Here is a 23,203-nt window from a genome sequence, read left to right as displayed (position 1 = left end):
TCACAGACGTCCAGGTCGAATGTGCTCGGATGGATTTTGGAAGGTCTAATGCAGGTGGGAGGTATACAGTAAATGGCAGAACCCTTAGGAGTATTGACAGGCAGAGAGATCTGGGCGTACAGGTCCACAGATCACTGAAAGTGGCAACGCAGGTGGATAAGGTAGTCAAGAAGGCATACGGCATGCTTGCCTTCATCGGTCGGGGCATAGAGTATAAAAATTGGCAAGTCATGTTGCAGCTGTACAGAACTTTAGTGAGGCCACACTTGGAATATTGCCTGCAATTCTGGTCGCCACACTACCAGAAGGACATGGAGGCTTTGGAGAGGGTACAGAGGAGGTTTACCAGGATGTTGCCTGGTCTGGAGGGCATGAGCTATGAGGAGAGGTTGGAAAAACTCGGATTGTTTTCACTGGAACGACGGAGGTGGAGGGGCGACATGATAGAGGTTTACAAAGTTATGAGCGGCATGGACAGAGTGGATAGTCAGAAGCTTTTTCCCAGGGTGGAAGAGTCAGTTACTAGGGAACATAGGTTTAAGGTGCGAGGGGCAAAGCTTAGAGGGGATGTGCGAGGCAAGTGTTCTTACACAGAAGGTGGCGAGTGCCTGGAACTTGCTGCCAGGGGAGGTGGTGGAAGCAGATACGATAGCGACGTTTAAGAGACATCTTGATAAATACATGAATAGGAAGGGAATAGAGGGATATGGGCCCCGGAAGCGCAGAAGGTTTTAGTTTAGGCAGACATCAAGATCGGCGCAGTCTTGGAGGGCCGAATGGCCTGTTCCTGTGCTGTACTGTTCTTTGTTCTTTGTTCTTCTTGATGAAATGAGTGAAAAGGACATTGACTTAGAGAAGGACTGGGAGATCCAACCCAGTGCAACTGGGAAGAGTTTGGGACTTTTAACCGCAAAGAGGTCACTTCGATAAGGACACTGCATAATGTCTAAATGTGGCGTGGGGTTTTCAAGTGCTTTAATAAGTTAAGTGGACCAAAAGGAAGGAGAGATCCGAGCATTTTCTAAATGGTGAAAATGTTGAGGATAGTGGAGGTCCACAGAGATTTGGGAGGGTCCAGTGTACACTGAAATATAGAGGGCAAATAAAAAAAAATCAACCAAAAAGAAAAATTCAATATTAATCTTTAGATCTAGAGGGTTAGAATTTAAAGCAGAGGAAGTTTTGTAACAGTTCCACTCACACAGAAAGCAATAGATGTTTGCTCAGTTACTCATTTCCAATCTGGGATCACAGGAATAGCAGGTAAACTTCAATCAGATCTTCTAAATTCCAAAGACTACAACCCACGTTTGCATAATCTCTCCTCATACAATATGGGGCAAAGTCAGGACTATGGAGTTAGGTCAGACATCAGCCATGGTCTGACTGAATGGCGGAACAGGTTCGAGGGGCTGAAGGGCCTCCTTCGATTGCTATGTCTCCTCCCCACTCCATCGCCATACCCCCACATCAAACATCTTCCCCTTCTTAAAAAATATGTTTCGTTTTACTTGGCCATGAATAACAAACTTGCATTAATAATAATTTGATTTTCTACATCACCGTTCACCATCCCAGCATGTCCCAAAGCTCTTGACAGCCAATGAACTCCTTGTGACATGTGGTCACTGTAGTAATGCAGCAGAAGGCCTGCGCACAGCAAGATCCCAAGCAGCAAAGTGATAATGACCAGATCATCTGCTTTTCTGACGTAGATCAAGAGATAAATATGGAGCAGGACATTAGGGATAACGACCCTGCTCATCCCCAAAACACGGCCGTAGGATCTTTTACATCCACCTGAAGGGGCAGACAGGGCCTCAGTTTAACAGCACCTCAGACAGTGCAGCACTCCCTCAGTACTGACCCTCCGACAGTGCAGCACTCCCTCAGTACTGACCCTCCGACAGTGCAGCACTCCCTCAGTACTGACCCTCCGACAGTGCAGCACTCCCTCAGTACTGACCCTCCGACAGTGCAGCACTCCCTCAGTACTGACCCTCCGACAGTGCAGCACTCCCTCACTACTGACCCTCCGACAGTGCAGCACTCCCTCACTACTGACCCTCTGACAGTGCAGCACTCCCTCAGTACTGACCCGACAGTGCAGCATTCCCTCAGTACTGACCCTCCGACAGTGCAGCACTCCCTCAGTACTGACCCTCCGACAGTGCAGCACTCCCTCACTACTGACCCTCCGACAGTGCAGCACTCCCTCAGTACTGACCCTCCGACAGTGCAGCATTCCCTCAGTACTGACCCTCCGACAGTGCAGCACTCCCTCAGTACTGACCCTCCGACAGTGCAGCACTCCCTCAGTACTGACCCTCTGACAGTGCAGCACTCCCTCAGTACTGACCCTCCGACAGTGCAGCACTCCCTCAGTACTGATCCTCCGACAGTGCAGCACTCCCTCAGTACTGACCTTCCGACAGTGCAGCACTCCCTCAGTACTGACCCTCTTGACAGTGCAGCACTCCCTCAGTACTGACCCTCCGACAGTGCAGCACTCCCTCACTACTGACCCTCCGACAGTGCAGCATTCCCTCAGTACTGACCCTCCAACAGTGCAGCACTCCCTCAGTACTGACCCTCTGACAGTGCAGCACTCCCTCTGGAGTCCACTGGATTGTCAGCCTAGATTATGGCTTTGGGAGGTGCTGAGGTTGCAATGTACAAAACGTGCATTCACCCTTTGTTTTGATACACGCGTAGTCACCTGACTAACCTGGGATGTGCAGGTTGACTTCCTGTGAATGTTTCAAGGTGCTGCTCTTGACCGAACAGTGGAAGGTGTTAGTGTAGTCGCTGGTTACCTCGATGGCACTCAAGATGCTGTACAGGCCATCTGCACTCCTCACCGTCCTGGTCTGGGCCTTCTCAGTCATGTTCACTCCATTCTCGTCTGCCCAATGCATCATGGGAGAAGGGTACCAGCTCGACGAGTTACATTGGAGGCCAATGCCGTTCTTGCGGTACCCGTCCAATCGGATAGCAGGCCGGAGGCCAAAACCTGCAGGCGAGAGAGTCGTCAGTCTCAGGGAGATACGGCTATGTCAATCCCATCATTCCATCCATCCCCCTGGGCCTAACAGAGAAAGGCTACACAGATTCACTGTGATGGCAAACGAGGATGGAAAAACAGCCTCGGCCTTGCAGAGAACCACCAATCCAATCTGCATTTATATAGCACCTTTAAAATAGAGCTACACCATATTTTACTGCACAGAAACAGGCCATTCGGCCCAAGCAGTCTATGCTGGTGTTCTCCCACCACCGCCACCACCCGCCCCCCCTTCATCTCATCCTACTAACATATCCTTCCTTTCTCCCTCATGAGTTTATCTAACTTGCCCTCAAATGCATCTGTTATTCAAATCAGCCAATCCCTCTGGTAGTGAGTTCCACATTCTCACCCCTCCCTGGATCAAAGGGATTCTCCCGAATTCCCGATTGGATTTATTGGGGACTATCTTACACTCACAGCACCCACCCTCCACCCTCCAAGTAACAAGTGCCGAGAGTCTTCACAGGAGGGTAATCAGACACCCTGTCACATGAGGAGAGATTGGGACAACCCCTAGACTGGGCAGGGGCTCTGTGGAAACTCCCTCTCCCTCTTCTCTCCCTCTCCCTCCCTCCCCCCTCTCCCTCTCCCCCAAGGCAGGAGGTCGTGGATTTGAGACCCACTCCAGTGACTAAAAATCCAGGCCAATGGTGCCATTGCCCGACACGGGGGAGTGCTGCACTTTCAGAGTCAATGGAACTCTCTTTCTGTCAGCCATTAAAATGAGGCCCCACCTACCCCTCCAGGGGAGGGAACCTATCGGAACGAGGAGGGGCATTCTCCTGGGAGAATATTTATCCCTCAACTAACAACAGCTGATCTGGTCCTCATCTCATTGCGGTTTGTGGGATCTTGCTGTGTGCACTTGGGTGTCTTGTTTCCTGCATGACAACATCAATGACACTTCCAAAGTAAATCAGCATCTCATAGCCCCTCGGGACATCCCGAGATCATAAACGGCGCTATATAAATGCAAGGTGTGCTTCTTTAAGGTGCATAATCTGTGAAGCAAAGCCCCGAACATTGAATCAAGAGGGGAGCAGGGGAGAGCGGTGGGGAGGCGGGGGGGGCATCAATCGCGGAGAGAGAGAGAGAGAGAGAGAGAAGGTGTCAATCTCACAGAGAGAGAGAGAGAGAGAGAGAGAAGGTGTCAATCTCACAGAGAGAGAGAGAGAGAGAGAGAGAAGGTGTCAATCTCACAGAGAGAGAGAGAGAGAGAGAGAGAAGGTGTCAATCTCACAGAGAGAGAGAGAGAGAGAGAGAGAGAGAAGGTGTCAATCTCACAGAGAGAGAGAGAGGTAGAGGTGTCAATCTCACAGAGAGGGAGGGCGAGAGAGAGAGTTAGACGGTGTCAATCTCACAGAGAGAGAGAGAGAGAGGTAGAAGGTGTCAATCTCACAGAGAGAGAGAGAGAGAGATAGAAGGTGTCAATCTCACAGAGAGAGAGAGAGATAGGTAGAAGGCATCAATCTCACACAGAGAGAGAGAGAGAGGTAGAAGGTGTCAATCCCATGGACAGCCTGACTTACTGGCGACTTTCAGTTTAATGAGGGCTTGCTCAATAATTTTCCCATGCTCCACCATGCACAGATAGTCTCCTTCATCCTCCAGCCGCACATCCTTCAGTCTGAGTGACATGTTGCCCTGCTTAAACTCATCCTTGAAGAACTCAGTCCTGCCCATGTAGGCCTCGGCCTGCTGCTGCTCCACATCATCTCCAAAGCGGTACAGGTGGATGGTGGTGTGTAGCTTCGAGGCACTGCGTGCCCACTGCAGCTCCATGCCCGCTGGGGGTTTCTCCGGGATCAGTTGGCACTCCAATACTGCCACGCCACCAACCATACCAACGACTGGGGCTTCAGGGCCTGTGACCCTGAACACATCTGGGGAGGGGAGAAGACCAGAGTGTTAAACCCATTCACTAAAAAAAAGGAATACAACAACTTCCAAACATCCATAAAGAGAGAAGGAGTTTACATTTGTATAGCACCCCTCAGGATTTCTCAAACTGCTCTACGGCCAATGAAGTACCTTTCCAAGTGTAGTCAATGTTGGAATGTCGGAAATGCAGCACCAATACACATTGCTCCGAGATATCTACACTGCTGTAATCCTGGTCCCTTCTCCATCTCGGATTTTAATCCCATCACCATTGGTGGCTGAACCTTCAGCTGCCTGGGCCCCAAGCTCTGGAATTCCCTCCTCATTTAAGATGCTTCTCAAGTGGCTTGGTGTTAAATTCTGACTGATAATGCTCAGAAGAAGATGAAGACATAGGAGCAGGAGTAGGCCATTCGGCCCCTCGAGCCTGCTCCACCATTCAATCAGATCATGGCTAATCTCCTATCTCAACACCACCTTCCCGCATTATCCCCAAATCCCTTAATGCACTAGTGTTCAAAAATCCAGAGATCCATCTCTGTCCCAAATATTTCCAGTAACGGATCATGCCCTGCTCTCTGCGGTAAAGAATTCCAAAGATTCACAACCCTCTGAGTGAAGCGGTTTCTCCTTGGGATGCAACTTGGAATGTTTTACGATGTTAAAAAGTGTTGGAGTCAGCCATGGCCCCGTTAATTTCACTCTCGCCTCCGAGTCAGGTCATGGCTGCACTGTTGGAGGGTCAGTCCCGAGGGAGTGCTGCACTGTCGGAGGGTCAGTCCCGAGGGAGTGCTGCACTGTCGGAGGGTCAGTCCCGAGGGAGTGCTGCACTGTCGGAGGGTCAGTCCCGAGGGAGTGCTGCACTGTCGGAGGGTCAGTCCCGAAGGAGTGCTGCACTGTCGGAGGGTCAGTACTGAGGGTGTGCTGCACTGTCGGAGGGTCAGTACTGAGGGAGTGCTGCACTGTCGAAGGGTCAGTACTGAGGGAGTGCTGCACTGTCGGAGGGTCAGTACTGAGGGAGTGCTGCACTGTCGGAGGGTCAGTACTGAGGGAGTGCTGCACTGTCGGAGGGTCAGTACTGAGGGAGGGCTGCACTGTCGGAGGGTCAGTACTGAGGGAGGGCTGCACTGTCGGAGGGTCAGTACTGAGGGAGGGCTGTACTGTCGGAGGGTCAGTACTGAGGGAGTGCTGCACTGTCGAAGGGTCAGTACTGAGGGAGGGCTGCACTGTCGGACGGTCAGTACTGAGGGAGTGCTGCACTGTCGGAGGGTCAGTACTGAGGGAGTGCTGCACTGTCGGAGGGTCAGTACTGAGGGAGTGCTGCACTGTCGGAGGGTCAGTACTGAGGGAGTGCTGCCCTGTCAGAGGGTCAGTACTGAGGGAGTGCTGCACTGTCGAAGGGTCAGTACTGAGGGAGGGCTGCACTGTCGGAGGGTCAGTACTGAGGGAGTGCTACCCTGTCAGAGGTTCAGTACTGAGCGAGTGCTGCAGTGTCAGAGGTTCTGTTTTTCGGATGAGACATTAAACTGAGGCCTCGGCTATTTGTAAACGATCCCACCACTGTTATTTTAAAGAGTTCTCCCAGGCTAATATTTATCCCGCAACCAATACTTAAAATCAGATCAGCTGGTCACCATCCCATTGCTGCTTGTGGGATCTTGCTGTGCACAAAGCAGCTGCTGCATTTCCAACATTGCAACAGTGACTACACTTCAAAAAGTACTTCGGTGGCTGTAAGTAGCTTTGGGTCATCCTGAGTCTGTGAAAGGCGCTATCGAAATGCAAGTCGTCCTTCCTACACACCTCAGTCAGTGAAGACCCAAAGTCCGTTATACTGCAGGGTCTCCCACACGGCCTTGTGTACACGGTCAATGAACTCAATGTTCAAACACACCTCAGCGTTGAGTGAGGGTTTGAGGTGTTTGAGCAGTGGCGTCTCTCACCTGCCAGTGTAGACTGGATCCTGAGGAAAATGAGACACAGGGCCCAGAGCCCCATCCTCCCGAACATAGCAAAGCACCGAAGCCTGTCCATGTAAGCCCTGAAAGACAAGAGGTTTCATTAGGGGTTGACAACCACCTCCTTCTCTCTCTCGAAAGACTCTCGCGGCTGCGAGTCAGAGCAACAAAGTTTCCTGGGAAGCAGCAAGAGATTTATGATCCCAGAGCAACCTTAACAGTTTGGGTCGAAATAAGGAATCGCAAGGGAAAGAAATCACGGGTGGGAGTGGTCTACAGGACCCCGAGGAGTTGCCTCTCTGAGGGACAAAATATTAATCAGGAAATAATGGAGGCGTGTAAAAAGGGCACTGCAATTATCATGGGTAATTTTAATCTGCATATTGACTGGACAAATCAGATTAGCAGAGGTAACATGGAAGGCGAATTTGTAGAGTGTATCAGGGATTGTTACTTAGAGCAATACATTGCAGAACCTACCAGGGAACAGGCTATTTTAGATCTAGTAATGTGCAATGAGGTAGGATTAATCAGAGATATTGCAGTTAAGTATCCTCTAGGGAGGAGCAATCACAACATGGTAGAATTTCAAATTCAGTTTGAGGGCGAGCAACTCGGGTTTCAAACCAATTTCCTCAACTTAAACAAGGGCAATTACAGAGGTATGAAGAAAGAGTTGTCTAAAGCAGGCTGGGAAGATAGACTACAGGGTAAGTCAGTAGATGAGCAGTGACAGACGACATTTAAGCAGATATTTCATAACACTCAGCAAACATTTATTCTGGTCAGAAGGAAGGACTCGATGAGAACGATGAACCACCCGTGGATAACAAAGGAAGTTAAGGAGAGTATCAAATCAAAAACAAAGGCATACAAATTGACAAAAGCTAGTGATGGGCCTGAGGATTGGGATTTTTTTTTTTCGAAACCAGCAGCGGATGACTAAAAAACTATAAAGAAGGAGAAAATTGATTATGAGAATAAATTGGGAAGAAATATAAAAACAAACAGTACGAGCTTCTACGGGTATATAAAAAGGAAGAAAGTAGCTAAAGTAAGTGTGGAACCCTTCGAGGATGAGACTGGGGAATTAATAACAGGGAACAGGGAAATGGCAGATAATTTAAACCAGTATTTCGCATCGGTCTTCACAGTGGAGGACACTATAAACATCCCAACAATAATAGATTAGCAAGGTGTAAATGGGAGGGAGGAACTTGTAACAATCTGTATCACGAGGGAAAAGGTGCTGGACAAACTGATGGGACTAAAGGCAGACAAGTCGCCAGGACCTGATGGCCTGTATCCAATGGTTTTAAAAGAAGTGGCTGCAGAGATAGTGGAGGCATCGGTCATAATATACCAAAGCTCACTGGATTCCGGTAGGGTACCAGCAGATTGGAAAACCGCTAATGTGACACCCCTATTCAAGAAAGGAGGGAGACACTGCAGAGTTTGCAAGTTCTCCCTGTGACCGCGTGGGTTTCCGCCGGGTGCTCCAGTTCCCTCCCACAGCCAAAGACTTGCAGGTTGATAGGTAAATTGGCCATTGTAAATTGCCCCTAGTGTAGGTAGGTGGTAGGAGGATTGAGGGAAGGTGGGGATGTGGTAGGGAATATGGGATTAATGCAAGATTAGTATAACTGGGTGGTTGATGGTCGGCACAGACTCGGTGGGCCGAAGGGCCTGTTTCAGTGCTGTAGCTCTCTATAACTCTGACAGAAAACAGGAAACTATAGACCAGTTAGCTTAACATCTGTCATTGGGAAAATGCTAGAGTCCATTATTAAGGAAGAAATAGCAGGACATTTAGAAAAACATAATGCAATCAAACAGAGTCAACATGGTTTTATGAAAGGGAAATCATGTTTGACAAATTTGATAAGAGTTCTTTGAGGATATAACAAGCAGAGTGGATAAAGGGGAACCAGTGGATGTAGTGTATTTGGATTTTCAGAAGGCATTTGAAAAGGTGCCACATAAAAGGTTATTCACAAAATAAGAGCTCAGGGTATTGGGGGTAATGTGTTGGCATGGATTGAGGATTGGTTAACATACAGAAGGCAGAGAGTCGGGATCAATGGGTCTTTCTCAGATTGGAAAGCAGTAACTACTGGGGTGCCACAAGGATCAGTCCTAGGGCCTCAGCTATTTACTGTATATATTAATGACTTGGAGGAAGGGACAGAGTGTAGTGGATCCAAATTTGCTGACGATACAAAAATAGGTGGGCAGGCCTGTTGTGATGAGGACACAAAGAATGTGGAAAGGGATATAGATAGGTTAAGTGAGTGGGTAAAAACTGGACAGATAGAGTTCAATGTGGGAAAGTGTGAGGTCATCCACTTTGGTAGGAAAAATAAAAAGGCAGTAATTAGGAAGGCAAATGGAATTTTGGCCTTGATTGCTCGGGGGTTAGAGTTTAAAAATAGGGAAGTCTTGTTACAACTGTACAGGGTGTTGGTGAGGCCACACCTGGAGTACTGCATACAGTTTTGGTCCCCGAATTTAAAGAAGGATATACTAGCATTGGAGGCAGTTCAGAAAAGGTTCACTAGGCTGATTCCTGGGATGAAGGGGCTGTCTTATCAAGAGCGGCTAAACAGGTTAGGCCTTTATTCATAGGAGTTTAGAAGATTGGGAGGTGATCTTATAGAAACATATAAGATTTTAAGAGGGCTTGACAGGGTAGATGTTGAGATGTTTCCACTAGTGGGGGAATCTCGAACTAGGGGACGTAATTACAGAATAAGGGGGCACACATTTAAAACTGAGATGTGAAGGAATTTCTTCTCTGAGGGTGGTGAATCTCTGGAATTCTCTGCCTCAGAGTTGTGGAGGCTAGGTCATTAAATGTATTTAAGGAGGAGGTAGATAGATTTTTGAAATCTCAGGGAGTCGAGGGTTATGCGGAGCAGGCTCAAAAGAGGAGTTGAGGCCTGGGATAGATCAGCCATGATCTTATTGAATGGCGGGGCAGGCTTGAGGGGCTGAATTGCCTACTCCTGCTCCTATTTCTTATGTTCTTATGAACACGGGCAGAGAGTCGCCAAGCAAGTTTCCACCCTCGCGGAGGGGCAGAACAGGCAGGCAGGGACACTGGTCTCTCACACGTCACACCATGACTGGAGTGAGGAGCCTGGTCCAGGGCAGCTGATCGAGATGGTGGTCAGTGTATCTGACAGGGCGGGACAATGAAGCTCCAAATTCAGCTCCAAATACTTCTCTGCAATCTCCCAAACACTAATAAAGGACCTACTTTTGTATGTGACGTACAGATCCTCCCAAGTGTCACATCTAATACTCGAGAAAGTGACTGAATTCACTCCAGGTTTTACATTGCCACAGTCTGAGCTCAGTGTACACCTTCTGTAATTATTCAGTAGGAAGTGGACCTGGATCAGCGTAGAGAGAGGCCAGGGATTTCAATTGTCCCTCAGACAACCTGTTAGCAGAAGACGACAATAGTGGAACTTTGAACCAGGCTGGGTGTGCTCTGGCTCCAGGCCAGTTTGACAGGGAGAAGTTCGACAGTGTGTTGTGTGAGGAATATTCTCCATGAAGGCAACCCAGCGACAATGGGAACTAAAGAAAAGGCAAATCACTCACAACTCAGGAAAACGGAGACCCCCTATAAATACTGCCACACTCCCCGGGATCCCCCTATAAATACAGACACACTCCCCGGGACCCCCCCCCCACTTTTAATCCAGACACACACCACGGGACCCTCCCCATAAATACAGACACACTCCCCGGGATCCCCCTATAAATACTGCCACACTCCCCGGGATCCCCCTATAAATACAGACACACTCCCCAGGACCCTCCCCATAAATACAGACACATTCCCCGGGATCCCCCTATAAATACTGACACACTCCCCAGGACCCCCCGCCCCACTTTTAATCCAGACACACACCACGGGACCCTCCCCATAAATACTGACACGCTCCCCGGGATCCCCCTATAAATACTGACACACTCCCCGGGATCCCCCTATAAATACTGACACACTCCCCGGGATCCCCCTATAAATACAGACACACTCCCCGGGACCCCCCCCCCCGACTTTTAATCCAGACACACACCACGGGACCCTCCCCATAAATACTGACACGCTCCCCGGGATCCCCCTATAAATACTGACACACTCCCCAGGACCCTCCCCATAAATACAGACACACTCCCCGGGACCCCCCCCCCCGACTTTTAATCCAGACACACACCACGGGACCCTCCCCATAAATACTGACACGCTCCCCGGGATCCCCCTATAAATACTGACACACTCCCCAGGATCCCCCTATAAATACTGACACGCTCCCCGGGATCCCCCTATAAATACTGACACACTCCCCAGGACCCTCCCCATAAATAGAGACACATTCCCCGGGATCCCCCCCCCCCCACTTTTAATCCAGACACACACCACGGGACCCTCCCCATAAATACTGACACACTCCCCAGGATCCCCCTATAAATACTGACACACTCCCCGGGATCCCCCTATAAATACTGACACACTCCCCAGGATCCCCCTATAAATACTGACACACTCCCCAGGATCCCCCTATAAATACTGACACACTCCCCAGGATCCCCCTATAAATACTGACACACTCCCCAGGATCCCCCTATAAATACTGACACACTCCCCAGGATCCCCCTATAAATACTGACACACTCCCCGGGATCCCCCTATAAATACTGACACACTCCCCAGGATCCCCCTATAAATACTGACACACTCCCCGGGATCCCCCTATAAATACTGACACACTCCCCGGGATCCCCCTATAAATACTGACACACTCCCCGGGATCCCCCTATAAATACTGACACACTCCCCAGGATCCCCCTATAAATACTGACACACTCCCCAGGATCCCCCTATAAATACTGACACACTCCCCGGGATCCCCCTATAAATACTGACACACTCCCCAGGATCCCCCTATAAATACTGACACACTCCCCAGGATCCCCCTATAAATACTGACACACTCCCCGGGATCCCCCTATAAATACTGACACACTCCCCAGGATCCCCCTATAAATACTGACACACTCCCCAGGATCCCCCTATAAATACTGACACACTCCCCAGGATCCCCCTATAAATACTGACACACTCCCCAGGATCCCCCTATAAATACTGACACACTCCCCAGGATCCCCCTATAAATACTGACACACTCCCCAGGATCCCCCTATAAATACTGACACACTCCCCAGGATCCCCCTATAAATACTGACACACTCCCCAGGATCCCCCTATAAATACTGACACACTCCCCGGGATCCCCCTATAAATACTGACACACTCCCCAGGATCCCCCTATAAATACTGACACACTCCCCGGGATCCCCCTATAAATACTGACACACTCCCCAGGATCCCCCTATAAATACTGACACACTCCCCAGGATCCCCCTATAAATACTGACACACTCCCCAGGATCCCCCTATAAATACTGACACACTCCCCGGGATCCCCCTATAAATACTGACACACTCCCCAGGATCCCCCTATAAATACTGACACACTCCCCGGGATCCCCCTATAAATACTGACACACTCCCCAGGATCCCCCTATAAATACTGACACACTCCCCAGGATCCCCCTATAAATACTGACACACTCCCCAGGATCCCCCTATAAATACTGACACACTCCCCAGGATCCCCCTATAAATACTGACACACTCCCCGGGATCCCCCTATAAATACTGACACACTCCCCAGGATCCCCCTATAAATACTGACACACTCCCCGGGATCCCCCTATAAATACAGACACACTCCCCGGGATCCCCCTATAAATACTGACACACTCCCCAGGATCCCCCTATAAATACTGACACACTCCCCGGGATCCCCCTATAAATACTGACACACTCCCCAGGATCCCCCTATAAATACTGACACACTCCCCAGGATCCCCCTATAAATACTGACACACTCCCCGGGATCCCCCTATAAATACTGACACACTCCCCAGGATCCCCCTATAAATACTGACACACTCCCCAGGATCCCCCTATAAATACTGACACACTCCCCAGGATCCCCCTATAAATACTGACACACTCCCCAGGATCCCCCTATAAATACTGACACACTCCCCAGGATCCCCCTATAAATACTGACACACTCCCCAGGATCCCCCTATAAATACTGACACACTCCCCAGGATCCCCCTATAAATACTGACACACTCCCCAGGATCCCCCTATAAATACTGACACACTCCCCAGGATCCCCCTATAAATACTGACACACTCCCCGGGATCCCCCTATAAATACTGACACACTCCCCAGGATCCCCCTATAAATACTGACACACTCCCCGGGATCCCCCTATAAATACTGACACACTCCCCAGGATCCCCCTATAAATACTGACACACTCCCCAGGATCCCCCTATAAATACTGACACACTCCCCGGGATCCCCCTATAAATACTGACACACTCCCCAGGATCCCCCTATAAATACTGACACACTCCCCAGGATCCCCCTATAAATACTGACACACTCCCCAGGATCCCCCTATAAATACTGACACACTCCCCAGGATCCCCCTATAAATACTGACACACTCCCCAGGATCCCCCTATAAATACTGACACACTCCCCGGGATCCCCCTATAAATACTGACACACTCCCCAGGATCCCCCTATAAATACTGACACACTCCCCGGGATCCCCCTATAAATACTGACACACTCCCCAGGATCCCCCTATAAATACTGACACACTCCCCAGGATCCCCCTATAAATACTGACACACTCCCCAGGATCCCCCTATAAATACTGACACACTCCCCAGGATCCCCCTATAAATACTGACACACTCCCCAGGATCCCCCTATAAATACTGACACACTCCCCGGGATCCCCCTATAAATACTGACACACTCCCCAGGATCCCCCTATAAATACTGACACACTCCCCAGGATCCCCCTATAAATACTGACACACTCCCCGGGATCCCCCTATAAATACTGACACACTCCCCAGGATCCCCCTATAAATACTGACACACTCCCCAGGATCCCCCTATAAATACTGACACACTCCCCAGGATCCCCCTATAAATACAGACACGCTCCCCGGGATCCCCCTATAAATACAGACACATTCCCCGGGACCCTCCCCATAAATACAGACACACTCCCCGGGATCCCCCCCCCACTTTTAATCCAGACACACACCCCGGGACCCTCCCCATAAATACAGACACATTCCCCGGGACCCTCCCCATAAATACAGACACGCTCCCCGGGATCCCCCCATAAATACAGACACACTCCCCGGGATCCCCCTATAAATACTGACACATTCCCCGGGACCCTCCCCATAAATACAGACACATTCCCTGGGACCCTCCCCATAAATACAGACACACTCCCCGGGACCCTCCCCATAAATACTGACACACACCCCGGGACCCCCCCCCCCATAAATACTGACACACACCCCGGGACCCCCCCCCATAAATACAGACACACTCCCTGGGATCCCCCTATAAATACAGACACACACCCCGGGACCTCCCCCATAAATACAGACACACTCCCCAGGACCCTCCCCATAAATACTGACACACACCCCGGGACCCCCCCCCCCATAAATACTGACACACACCCCGGGACCCCCCCCCATAAATACAGACACACTCCCCAGGACCCTCCCCATAAATACTGACACACACCCCGGGACCTCCCCATAAATACAGACACACTCCCCAGGACCCCCCCCATAAATACTGACACACACCCCGGGACCCCCCCCCATAAATACAGACACACTCCCTGGGACCCTCCCCATAAATACAGACACACTCCCCAGGACCCTCCCCATAAATACTGACACACACCCCGGGACCCCCCCCCCCATAAATACAGACACACTCCCCGGGACCCTCCCCATAAATACTGACACACACCCCGGGACCCCCCCCCCCATAAATACTGACACACACCCCGGGACCCCCCCCCATAAATACAGACACACTCCCTGGGACCCTCCCCATAAATACAGACACACTCCCCGGGACCCTCCCCATAAATACAGACACACTCCCCGGGACCCTCCCCATAAATACTGACACACACCCCGGGACCCTCCCCATAAATACAGACACACTCCCCGGGACCCTCCCCATAAATACTGACACACACCCCGGGACCTCCCCATAAATACAGACACACTCCTCGGGACCCTCCCCATAAATACAGACACACTCCTCGGGACCCTCCCCATAAATACAGACACACACCCCGGGACCTCCCCATAAATACAGACACACTCCTCGGGACCCTCCCCATAAATACAGACACACTCCCCGGGACCCTCCCCATAAATACAGACACACTCCTCGGGACCCTCCCCATAAATACAGACACACTCCCCGGGACCTCCCCATAAATACAGACACACTCCCCGGGACCCTCCCCATAAATACAGACACACTCCCCGGGACCCTCCCCATAAATACAGACACACTCCCCGGGACCCTCCCCATAAATACTGACACACACCCCGGGACCCTCCCCATAAATACAGACACACTCCCCGGGACCCTCCCCATAAATACTGACACACACCCCGGGACCTCCCCATAAATACAGACACACTCCCCGGGACCCTCCCCATAAATACAGACACACTCCCCGGGACCCTCCCCATAAATACAGACACACTCCCCGGGACCCTCCCCATAAATACTGACACACACCCCGGGACCCTCCCCATAAATACAGACACACTCCCCGGGACCCTCCCCATAAATACTGACACACACCCCGGGACCCTCCCCATAAATACAGACACACACCCCGGGACCCCCCCCCATAAATACAGACACACTCCCTGGGATCCCCCTATAAATACAGACACACTCCCCGGGGCCTCCCCCCCTATAAATACAGACACACTCCCCGGGACACCCTTCCCCCAAAAATAACGACATACTCCCCGGGGACCCCCAGTAAATACCGACACATTCCCTGGGGACCCCCTGTAAATACCGACACACTCCACGGGGACCCCCTGTAAATACGGACACACTCCCCGGGGACCCCCTGTAAATACCGACACACTTCCCGGGGACCCCCTGTAAATACCGACACACTCCCCGGGGACCCCCTGTAAATACCGACACACTCCCCGGGGACCCCCTGTAAATACCGACACACTCCCCGGGGACCCCCTGTAAATACCGACACACTCCCCGGGGACCCCCTGTAAATACCGACACACTCCCCGGGGACCCCCTGTAAATACTGACATACTCCCCGGGGACCCCATGTAAATACCGACACACTTCCCAGGGACCCCCTGTAAATACCGACACACTCCCCGGGGACCCCCTGTAAATATGGACACACTCCCCGGGGACCCCCTGTAAATACTGACACACTCCCCGGGGACCCCCTGTAAATACCGACACACTCCCCGGGGACCCCCTGTAAATACTGACATACTCCCCGGGGACCCCATGTAAATACTGACACACTCCCCGGGGACCCCCTGTAAATACTGACACACTCCCCAGGGACCCCCTGTAAATATTGACACACTCCCCAGGGACCCCCTGTAAATACAGATACATTCCCTAGGACCCCCTATAAATATTGACACACTCCCCAGGACCCCCTGTAAATACAGATACATTCCCTAGGACCCCCTATAAATATTGACACACTCCCCGGGGACCCCCTGTAAATACAGACACACTCCCCGGGACCCCCTGTAAATACAGACACACTCCCCGGGACCCCATGTAAATATCGACACACTCCCCGGGGACCCCCTGTAAATACTGACATTCTCCCCGGGGACCCCATGTAAATACCGACACACGTCCCGGGGACCCCCTGTAAATACTGACACACTCCCCAGGGACCCCCTGTAAATATTGACACACTCCCCAGGGACTCCCTGTAAATACTGACACATTCAGGGATCCCTGTAAATAGTGACACAATCCCAGAATTCTTTGCAAATAGACACTTCCCCCGGAATGTAACACTAACCCACTCCTTGGGACCCCCTCGCTTTTCCCTCTCCCTAACATCTGAAAGCGGTCATCGTTCCAGACAGAAACAGCCGAGAAAAATGTTTGATGCATAGAATAGTACCGACCAGAAAGATGTCACTCAGCCCATCGAATCTGTGCTAGCTCTTTCAAAGATCAATCCCAGTTCGTCCCACTGTCCATTCTTTCCCCATATCCCTGCCATTTTTCCTCCTTCAATAATTTATCCAATTCCCTTTCGAAGGCTCCAGTTGAATCTGTTTGCAGCAGCCTATCAGATCCAAACCTCTCGTGTTTAAAGGTTTTTCCTCGCGCCACCCACTGCTTCTTCCAGCAATCACCTTAAACTGCCCTGGTGATACTGTACTGATTTAACACAGTAAAGTCAAAGCACTGAACACTGACACAAAACACATCACCTGTCGTGGATATTTTATCCACTGAGAAAATTACTTGATTCATCAACTCAGATACTGTATCCACAAGTTACATTTAACCGACAACATGACTACAAGCAGAATAAAAGGGCTTGGTCCCACTTGGATGCATTGTGAACTGTGAGGAGGATAGTGATAAACTCCAAGAGGACATAGGCAGCTGAAATGGGAGGACATGTTACAGATGAAATTTAATGTAGGAAAGTGTGAAGGGATTCATTTCGGTTGGAAGAACGAGGAGAGACAATCTAAATTAAAGAGTACAATTCTAAAGGGGGTGCAGGTGCAGAGAGACTTGGTGATATATGTCACCATTGAAGCAGGTTGAGAAAGTAGTTCATAAAGCCGATGGGATCCTGGGCTTCTTAAATAAGGGCGTAGAGTCCAAAAACAAGGAAGTTATGATAAACCTGTATAAAACACTTGTTTGGCCTCAACTGGAGTAATGTGTCCAGTTCTGGGCTCCACACTTTTGGAAAGATGCGAAGTCATTAGAGAAAGTGCAGAAAAGATTCCCGAGAATAATTCCAGGGATGAGAAACTTCAGTTACACGGATAGATTAGAGAAGTTGGGTCTGTTTTCCTTGAAGAGAAGATTAAGAGATTTGATAGGGGTGTCCAAAATCATGAGGAGTCTGGACAGAGCAGTTAGGGAGAAACTGCGTGCATTGGCTGAAGGATCCAGCCACCGATTTTGGGTGATTAACAAAATAAACAAAAAAGTGACACAAGGGAAAACCTTTTTACGCAGCGAATGGTTAGGATCTGGGATGCACTGCCTGAGGGTGTGGTGGAGGCAGATTCAAATCGAGGCTTTCAAAAGAGAACTGGATAATTATCTGAAGAGAAAAAAAAAAATCGCAGGGCTACAGGATAAAGGCAGGGGAGTGGGACTCGGTGAGTTGCTCTCGCAGAGGGCTGGCACGGACACAGCGGGCCGAATGGTCCCCTTCTGTACTGTAACAATTCTAAGAGGCCTAACAGAGGAAGGGGGAAAGGGGGGTGACCGAGCCTGGATTCTCCCCGATACCCTGGGCTAATATTTATCAGCCCATGCCACTGAGGATCTGGTCATTATCACATTGCTTTGTTATGACATCTTCCTGTGTTTGTTACAACAGTGACTGCACTCTGGAAAAAAAGTGCCTCATTGGCTGTAAAGCACTTCAGGGGCGTCCTGGGGGGATGAGAAAAGGTGCTACAGAAACGCAGGCCCTTGAGTTGCCCTTGAGGTGGGATTCATGAATGCAAGCCTCTTACAAGAACTGATCAGTTTCAGGACAGGGCTGGAGGAGAGGGTGGGGAGACTGGGTTAGAGATGGTACTGAGCCCCACAAACTCCGATCTGCCCCTGTTTCGCCAGCTTATACACACACACCCCATGAAAGTGGCACCTTGAGCCTGTACTCTGGACCTGAGCAGGGAGTCTCCGCTCAGGAAGCTGCCGAACCCAGGAAATGGATACAATTCCCCAATGTAGCCACTTGTTACTGTTACAACCAGTCACTACTTACCCACTGCTACATCAAACACCTCTCTCTGCCTCTGTTTAAAATCATTCAGGTCCTGTTGAATGCAGAAATGGACGAGAAAAGAGGACAGACGAACCTGGGCGGAACAGACAGAAATTTTAGTTTCATTTTTTAAAAGAACTAGATCCGTCGGAAGTTTCAAAGGGCGGAAATGAACTCAGCTCCCAGAGGATCGAGGCGGGTTCTGCAGCCCCAACCAGTAAATAGCTTGAATCCCTCCTCCCTCTCTCTCACACATTCTGTTCATTCCTATCTCCTCTCCTACCCCAAGTTGTGAAATTCACATGTGTTTCAATTCCCAGCCCCCGGGCGGATGTTAAAAAGTTGCACTCGATTGGAATCCGAGCATCACATAACAAAGGAGGAGGCCATTCAGCCCATCGCGCCTGTACCAGCGAAGTGCTATCTGATTAATCCCAATCACCCTCCCACCTCTGTAATAACAGCACAGGAGGAGCCCACTCCGAGTTGGCTAGTTCAGGTGGATGTGAATCCTACCCCCCACCCCCCACTTCGGTTAGGAACGTGCAAAAGAGAAGACTGAAGCATTTGCAACAATCTTCAGCCAGAAGTGCCGAGTTGATGATCCATCTCGGCCTCCTCCTGAAGTCCCCAGCATCACAGATGCCAGACTTCAGCCAATTGGATTCACTCTGCGTGATATCAAGAAACGACTGAAGGCACTGGATACTGCAAAGTCTCTGGGCCCTGACAACATTCTGGCAATAGTACTGAAGACCTGTGCTCCAGAACTTGCCGCGCCCCTAGCCAAGCTGTTCCAGTACAGCTACAACACTGGCATCTACCCTGCAATGTGGAAAATTGCCCAGGTGTGTCCTGTACACAAAAAGCAGGACAAGTCCAACCCAGCCAATTACCACCCCATCAGTCTACTCTCAATCATCAGTAAAGTGATGGAAGGTGTCATCAACAGTGCCATCAAGTGACACTTGCTTAGCAACAACCTGCTCAGTGATGCTTAGGTTGGGTTCCACCAGGGCCACTCAGCTCCTGACCTCATTACAGCCTTGGTTCAAACTTGGACAAAAGAGCTGAACTCAAGAGGTGAGGTGAGAGTGACTGCCCTTGACATCAAGGCAGCATTTGACCGAGTATGGCATCAAGGAGCCCTAGCAAAACTAAGGTCAATGGGAATCAGGGGGAAAACCCTCCACTGGCTGGAGTCATACCTAGCACAAAGGAAGATGGTTGTGGTTGTTGGAGGTCAATCATCTGAGCTCCAGGACATCACTGCAGGAGTTCCTCAGGGTAGTGTCCTCGGCCCAACCATCTTCAGCTGCTTCATCAATGACCTTCCTTCAATCATAAGGTCAGAAGTGGGGATGTTCGCTGATGATTGCACAATGTTCAGCACCATTTGTGACTCCTCAGATACTGAAGCAGTCCGTGTAGAAATGCAGCAAGACCTGGAAAATATCCAGGCTTGGGCTGATAAGTGGCAAGTAACATTTGCACCACACAAGTGCCAGGCAATGACCATCTCCAACGAGAGAGAAACTAACCATCTCCCCTGGACATTCAATGGCATTACCATCGCTGAATCTCCCACTATCAACATCCTAGGGGCTACCATTGACCGGAAATTGAACTGGAGTAGCCATATAAATACCGTGGCTACAAGAGCAGGTCAGAAGCTAGGAATCCTGCAGTGAGTAACCATCATCCCAGGAATCAACCCAGTGAACTTTCTCTGAACTGCCTCCAATGCAAGTATATCCCTCCCTAAGTAAGGAGACCAAAACTGTACACAGTAAAGGCCTGCTCGGGACTGGAGAAAGAAACCCGACCCGAACTACATGGGACCCCGCGCCCGACCTGACCACTGGGATGTTAGTGCACTTACTGTACTCATCACTTTTGGATGAATAGAATGGAAGGAAGCTGCAGCATGGGCGCGATGACATCATAGAGATGCTCACTCACTTACTGGGCAGACTTAGACTCTGTGGAGTCTGGAAGCACGTTTCCCTCCTTGACATCCTGGACTCCCAGCTCAGGCGGGCTTTTCAAATTTTGACGCTTACTTACTCAACTTCCCTTTCCTCCCAGCAGAGCAAAAGGTAGTACTGTGTGTCCCCCCGTCCCCGACCCCAACCCAGACGCCAGACCCGGAAGAGCGACACAACCCGACACATGTCGTCAGGTCCCGTCAGGTAGCAGGCCTTTAGTACATAGTACTTTCATTGTGGTTTCACCAGTGCCCTGTACAGTTGTAGCAAGACTTCCCTACTCTTATACTCTATCCCCCTTGCAATAAATGCTAACATTCCATTTGCCGTCCTAATTACTTGCTGCACCTGCATGCTAACTTTTTGTGATTCATGTACAAGGATATCCAGATCCCTGTATTGCAGCATTCTGCAGTCTCTCGCTTGTAAATAATATTGTTTTTCTATTTTTCCTACCAAAGTGACAACCTCATAATAATCCATCTGTCAAATTCTTGCCCACCCACTATACCGATAATCTCCACGGAGAGGGGCGGCACAGTGGTTAGCACCGCAGCCTCACAGCTCCAGCGACCCGGGTTCAATTCTGGATACTGCCTGTGTGGAGTTTGCGAGTTCTCTGTGTCTGTGTGGGTTTCCTCCGGGTGCTCCGGTTTCCTCCCACATGCCAAAGACTTGCAGGTTGATAGGTTAATTGGCCATTATAAATTGCCCCCAGTATAGGTAGGTGGTCGGGAAATATAGGGACAGGTGGGGATGTGGTAGGAATATGGGATTAGTGTAGGATTAGTATAAATGGGTGGTTGATGGTCAGCACAGACTCGGTGGGCCGAAGGGCCTGTTTCATTGCTGTATCTCTAAACTAAACTAAACTAAACCTACCAATATCCCTTTGCAGACTCGTTGTGTCCTCCTCATAACTTGCTGTCCTACCTATCTTGAGATCATCAGTAAATTTGACTACAATACACTCGGTCTCTTCATCCAAGTCATTAATATAGATTGTAAATAGTTCAGGTTCCAACACTGATCCCTGTGGCACTCCACTAGTTACAGTTTTCCAACTGAAAATGCCCCATTTATCCAAATTCTTTGTTTCCTGTTAGTTAACCAATCCTCCATCCATGCTAATGTATTACCCCCAACACCATGAGCTCTTATCTTGTGCGGTAACCTTTTATGTGGCACCTTATCGAAAGCCTTCTGGAAATCCAAATACACTACATCTACTGGTTCCCCCTTATCCACCCTGCTTGCTACATCCTCAAAGAACTCTAATAAATTTGTCAAAAACGATTTCCCTTTCACAAAACAATGTTGACTCTCCCTGATTGCATTATGATTTGTAAATGTCCTGCTATTACTTCCTTAATAATGGATTCGAGCATTTTCCCAATGACAGATGTTAGGCTAACTGACCAATAGTTTCCTGATTTCTGTCTCCCTCTTTCGTGAAGAGAGCTGTTACATTTGTGGTTTTTCAATCCACTGGGATGTTTCCAGAATTTAGGGAATTTTGGAAGATTACAACCAATGCATCCACTATCTCTGCTGTCACTTCTTTTAAGACCCTGGGATGCAGGCCATCCGTTCCAGGGAACTTGTCAGCCTTTAGACCCATTAGTTTTCCTAGCAGTTTTTCCTCTAGTGATAGCCAATGCTTCAAGTTCCTCCCTTCCTTTAGCTCCCTGATTTTCTGCTACTTTTTTTTTGTGTCTTCTATTGTGAAGATGGATACAAAATACTTGTTCAAAGTCTCTGCCAATTCCTTGTTTTCCATTATTAATTCCCCAGTCTCATCCTCTAAAGGGCCAATATTTATTTTAACTACTCTCTTCCTTTTTATGTATTTGATGCTTTTACAGTCAGTTTTTATATTTCTTGCAAATTTACTCTCATACTCTAATCTCCCCCTCTATTTTTTCAGCCATCCGTTGCTGGTTTCTAAAATGTTTTCAATCTTCTGACGTACCACTAATTTTTGCTGTGTCGTACATCTTTTCTTTCAATTTGATACCATCCTTACCTTAGCCACAGATGGTGCATCCGTCTCAGAGTGCCACCCTCTCAATGGAAGATACTTTTGTTCAGCTATGAAATATCTCCTTAAAAGTCTGTCATCGCTGTTTCACTGTCGCTGGGTCAAGATCCTGGAACTCCCTTCCTAACAACACTGTTGTTGTACCTACACCCCGAAGACTGCAGCGGTTCAAGAAGGCAGCTCACCACCACCTTCTCAAGGGCAATTAGATATGGGCAACAAAAAAAAAATGCCACAGATGCTCACATCCCAAGTATGAATTAAA

At 49.6% G+C, this 23,203-nt stretch overlaps 1 protein-coding gene across 1 annotated transcript in view; it reads right to left on the bottom strand.

The window, feature by feature from the left end:
- Nucleotides 1–19,057, bottom strand: part of LOC137346090 (butyrophilin subfamily 3 member A1-like) — a 51,493-nt gene extending 32,436 nt beyond the window's left edge. Inside the window, exons 1-4 of the mRNA XM_068009386.1 lie at nucleotides 18,910–19,057; nucleotides 6,892–6,989; nucleotides 4,597–4,950; nucleotides 2,729–3,013 (exon numbers count right to left, since the gene is read on the bottom strand). Coding sequence (XP_067865487.1) covers nucleotides 2,729–3,013; nucleotides 4,597–4,950; nucleotides 6,892–6,982 — 730 coding nt within the window. The 5' untranslated portion in view covers nucleotides 6,983–6,989; nucleotides 18,910–19,057. The remainder of the gene's footprint in view (nucleotides 1–2,728; nucleotides 3,014–4,596; nucleotides 4,951–6,891; nucleotides 6,990–18,909) is intronic.
- Between the last annotated feature and the right edge of the window lie 4,146 nt (nucleotides 19,058–23,203).

Source organism: Heterodontus francisci, chromosome 29 (assembly GCF_036365525.1).
Source record: "Heterodontus francisci isolate sHetFra1 chromosome 29, sHetFra1.hap1, whole genome shotgun sequence".
Lineage (NCBI taxonomy): Eukaryota > Metazoa > Chordata > Chondrichthyes > Heterodontiformes > Heterodontidae > Heterodontus > Heterodontus francisci.
Note: the sequence above shows the minus strand (reverse complement) of the source record. Positions and strands in the feature narration are given on the sequence as shown.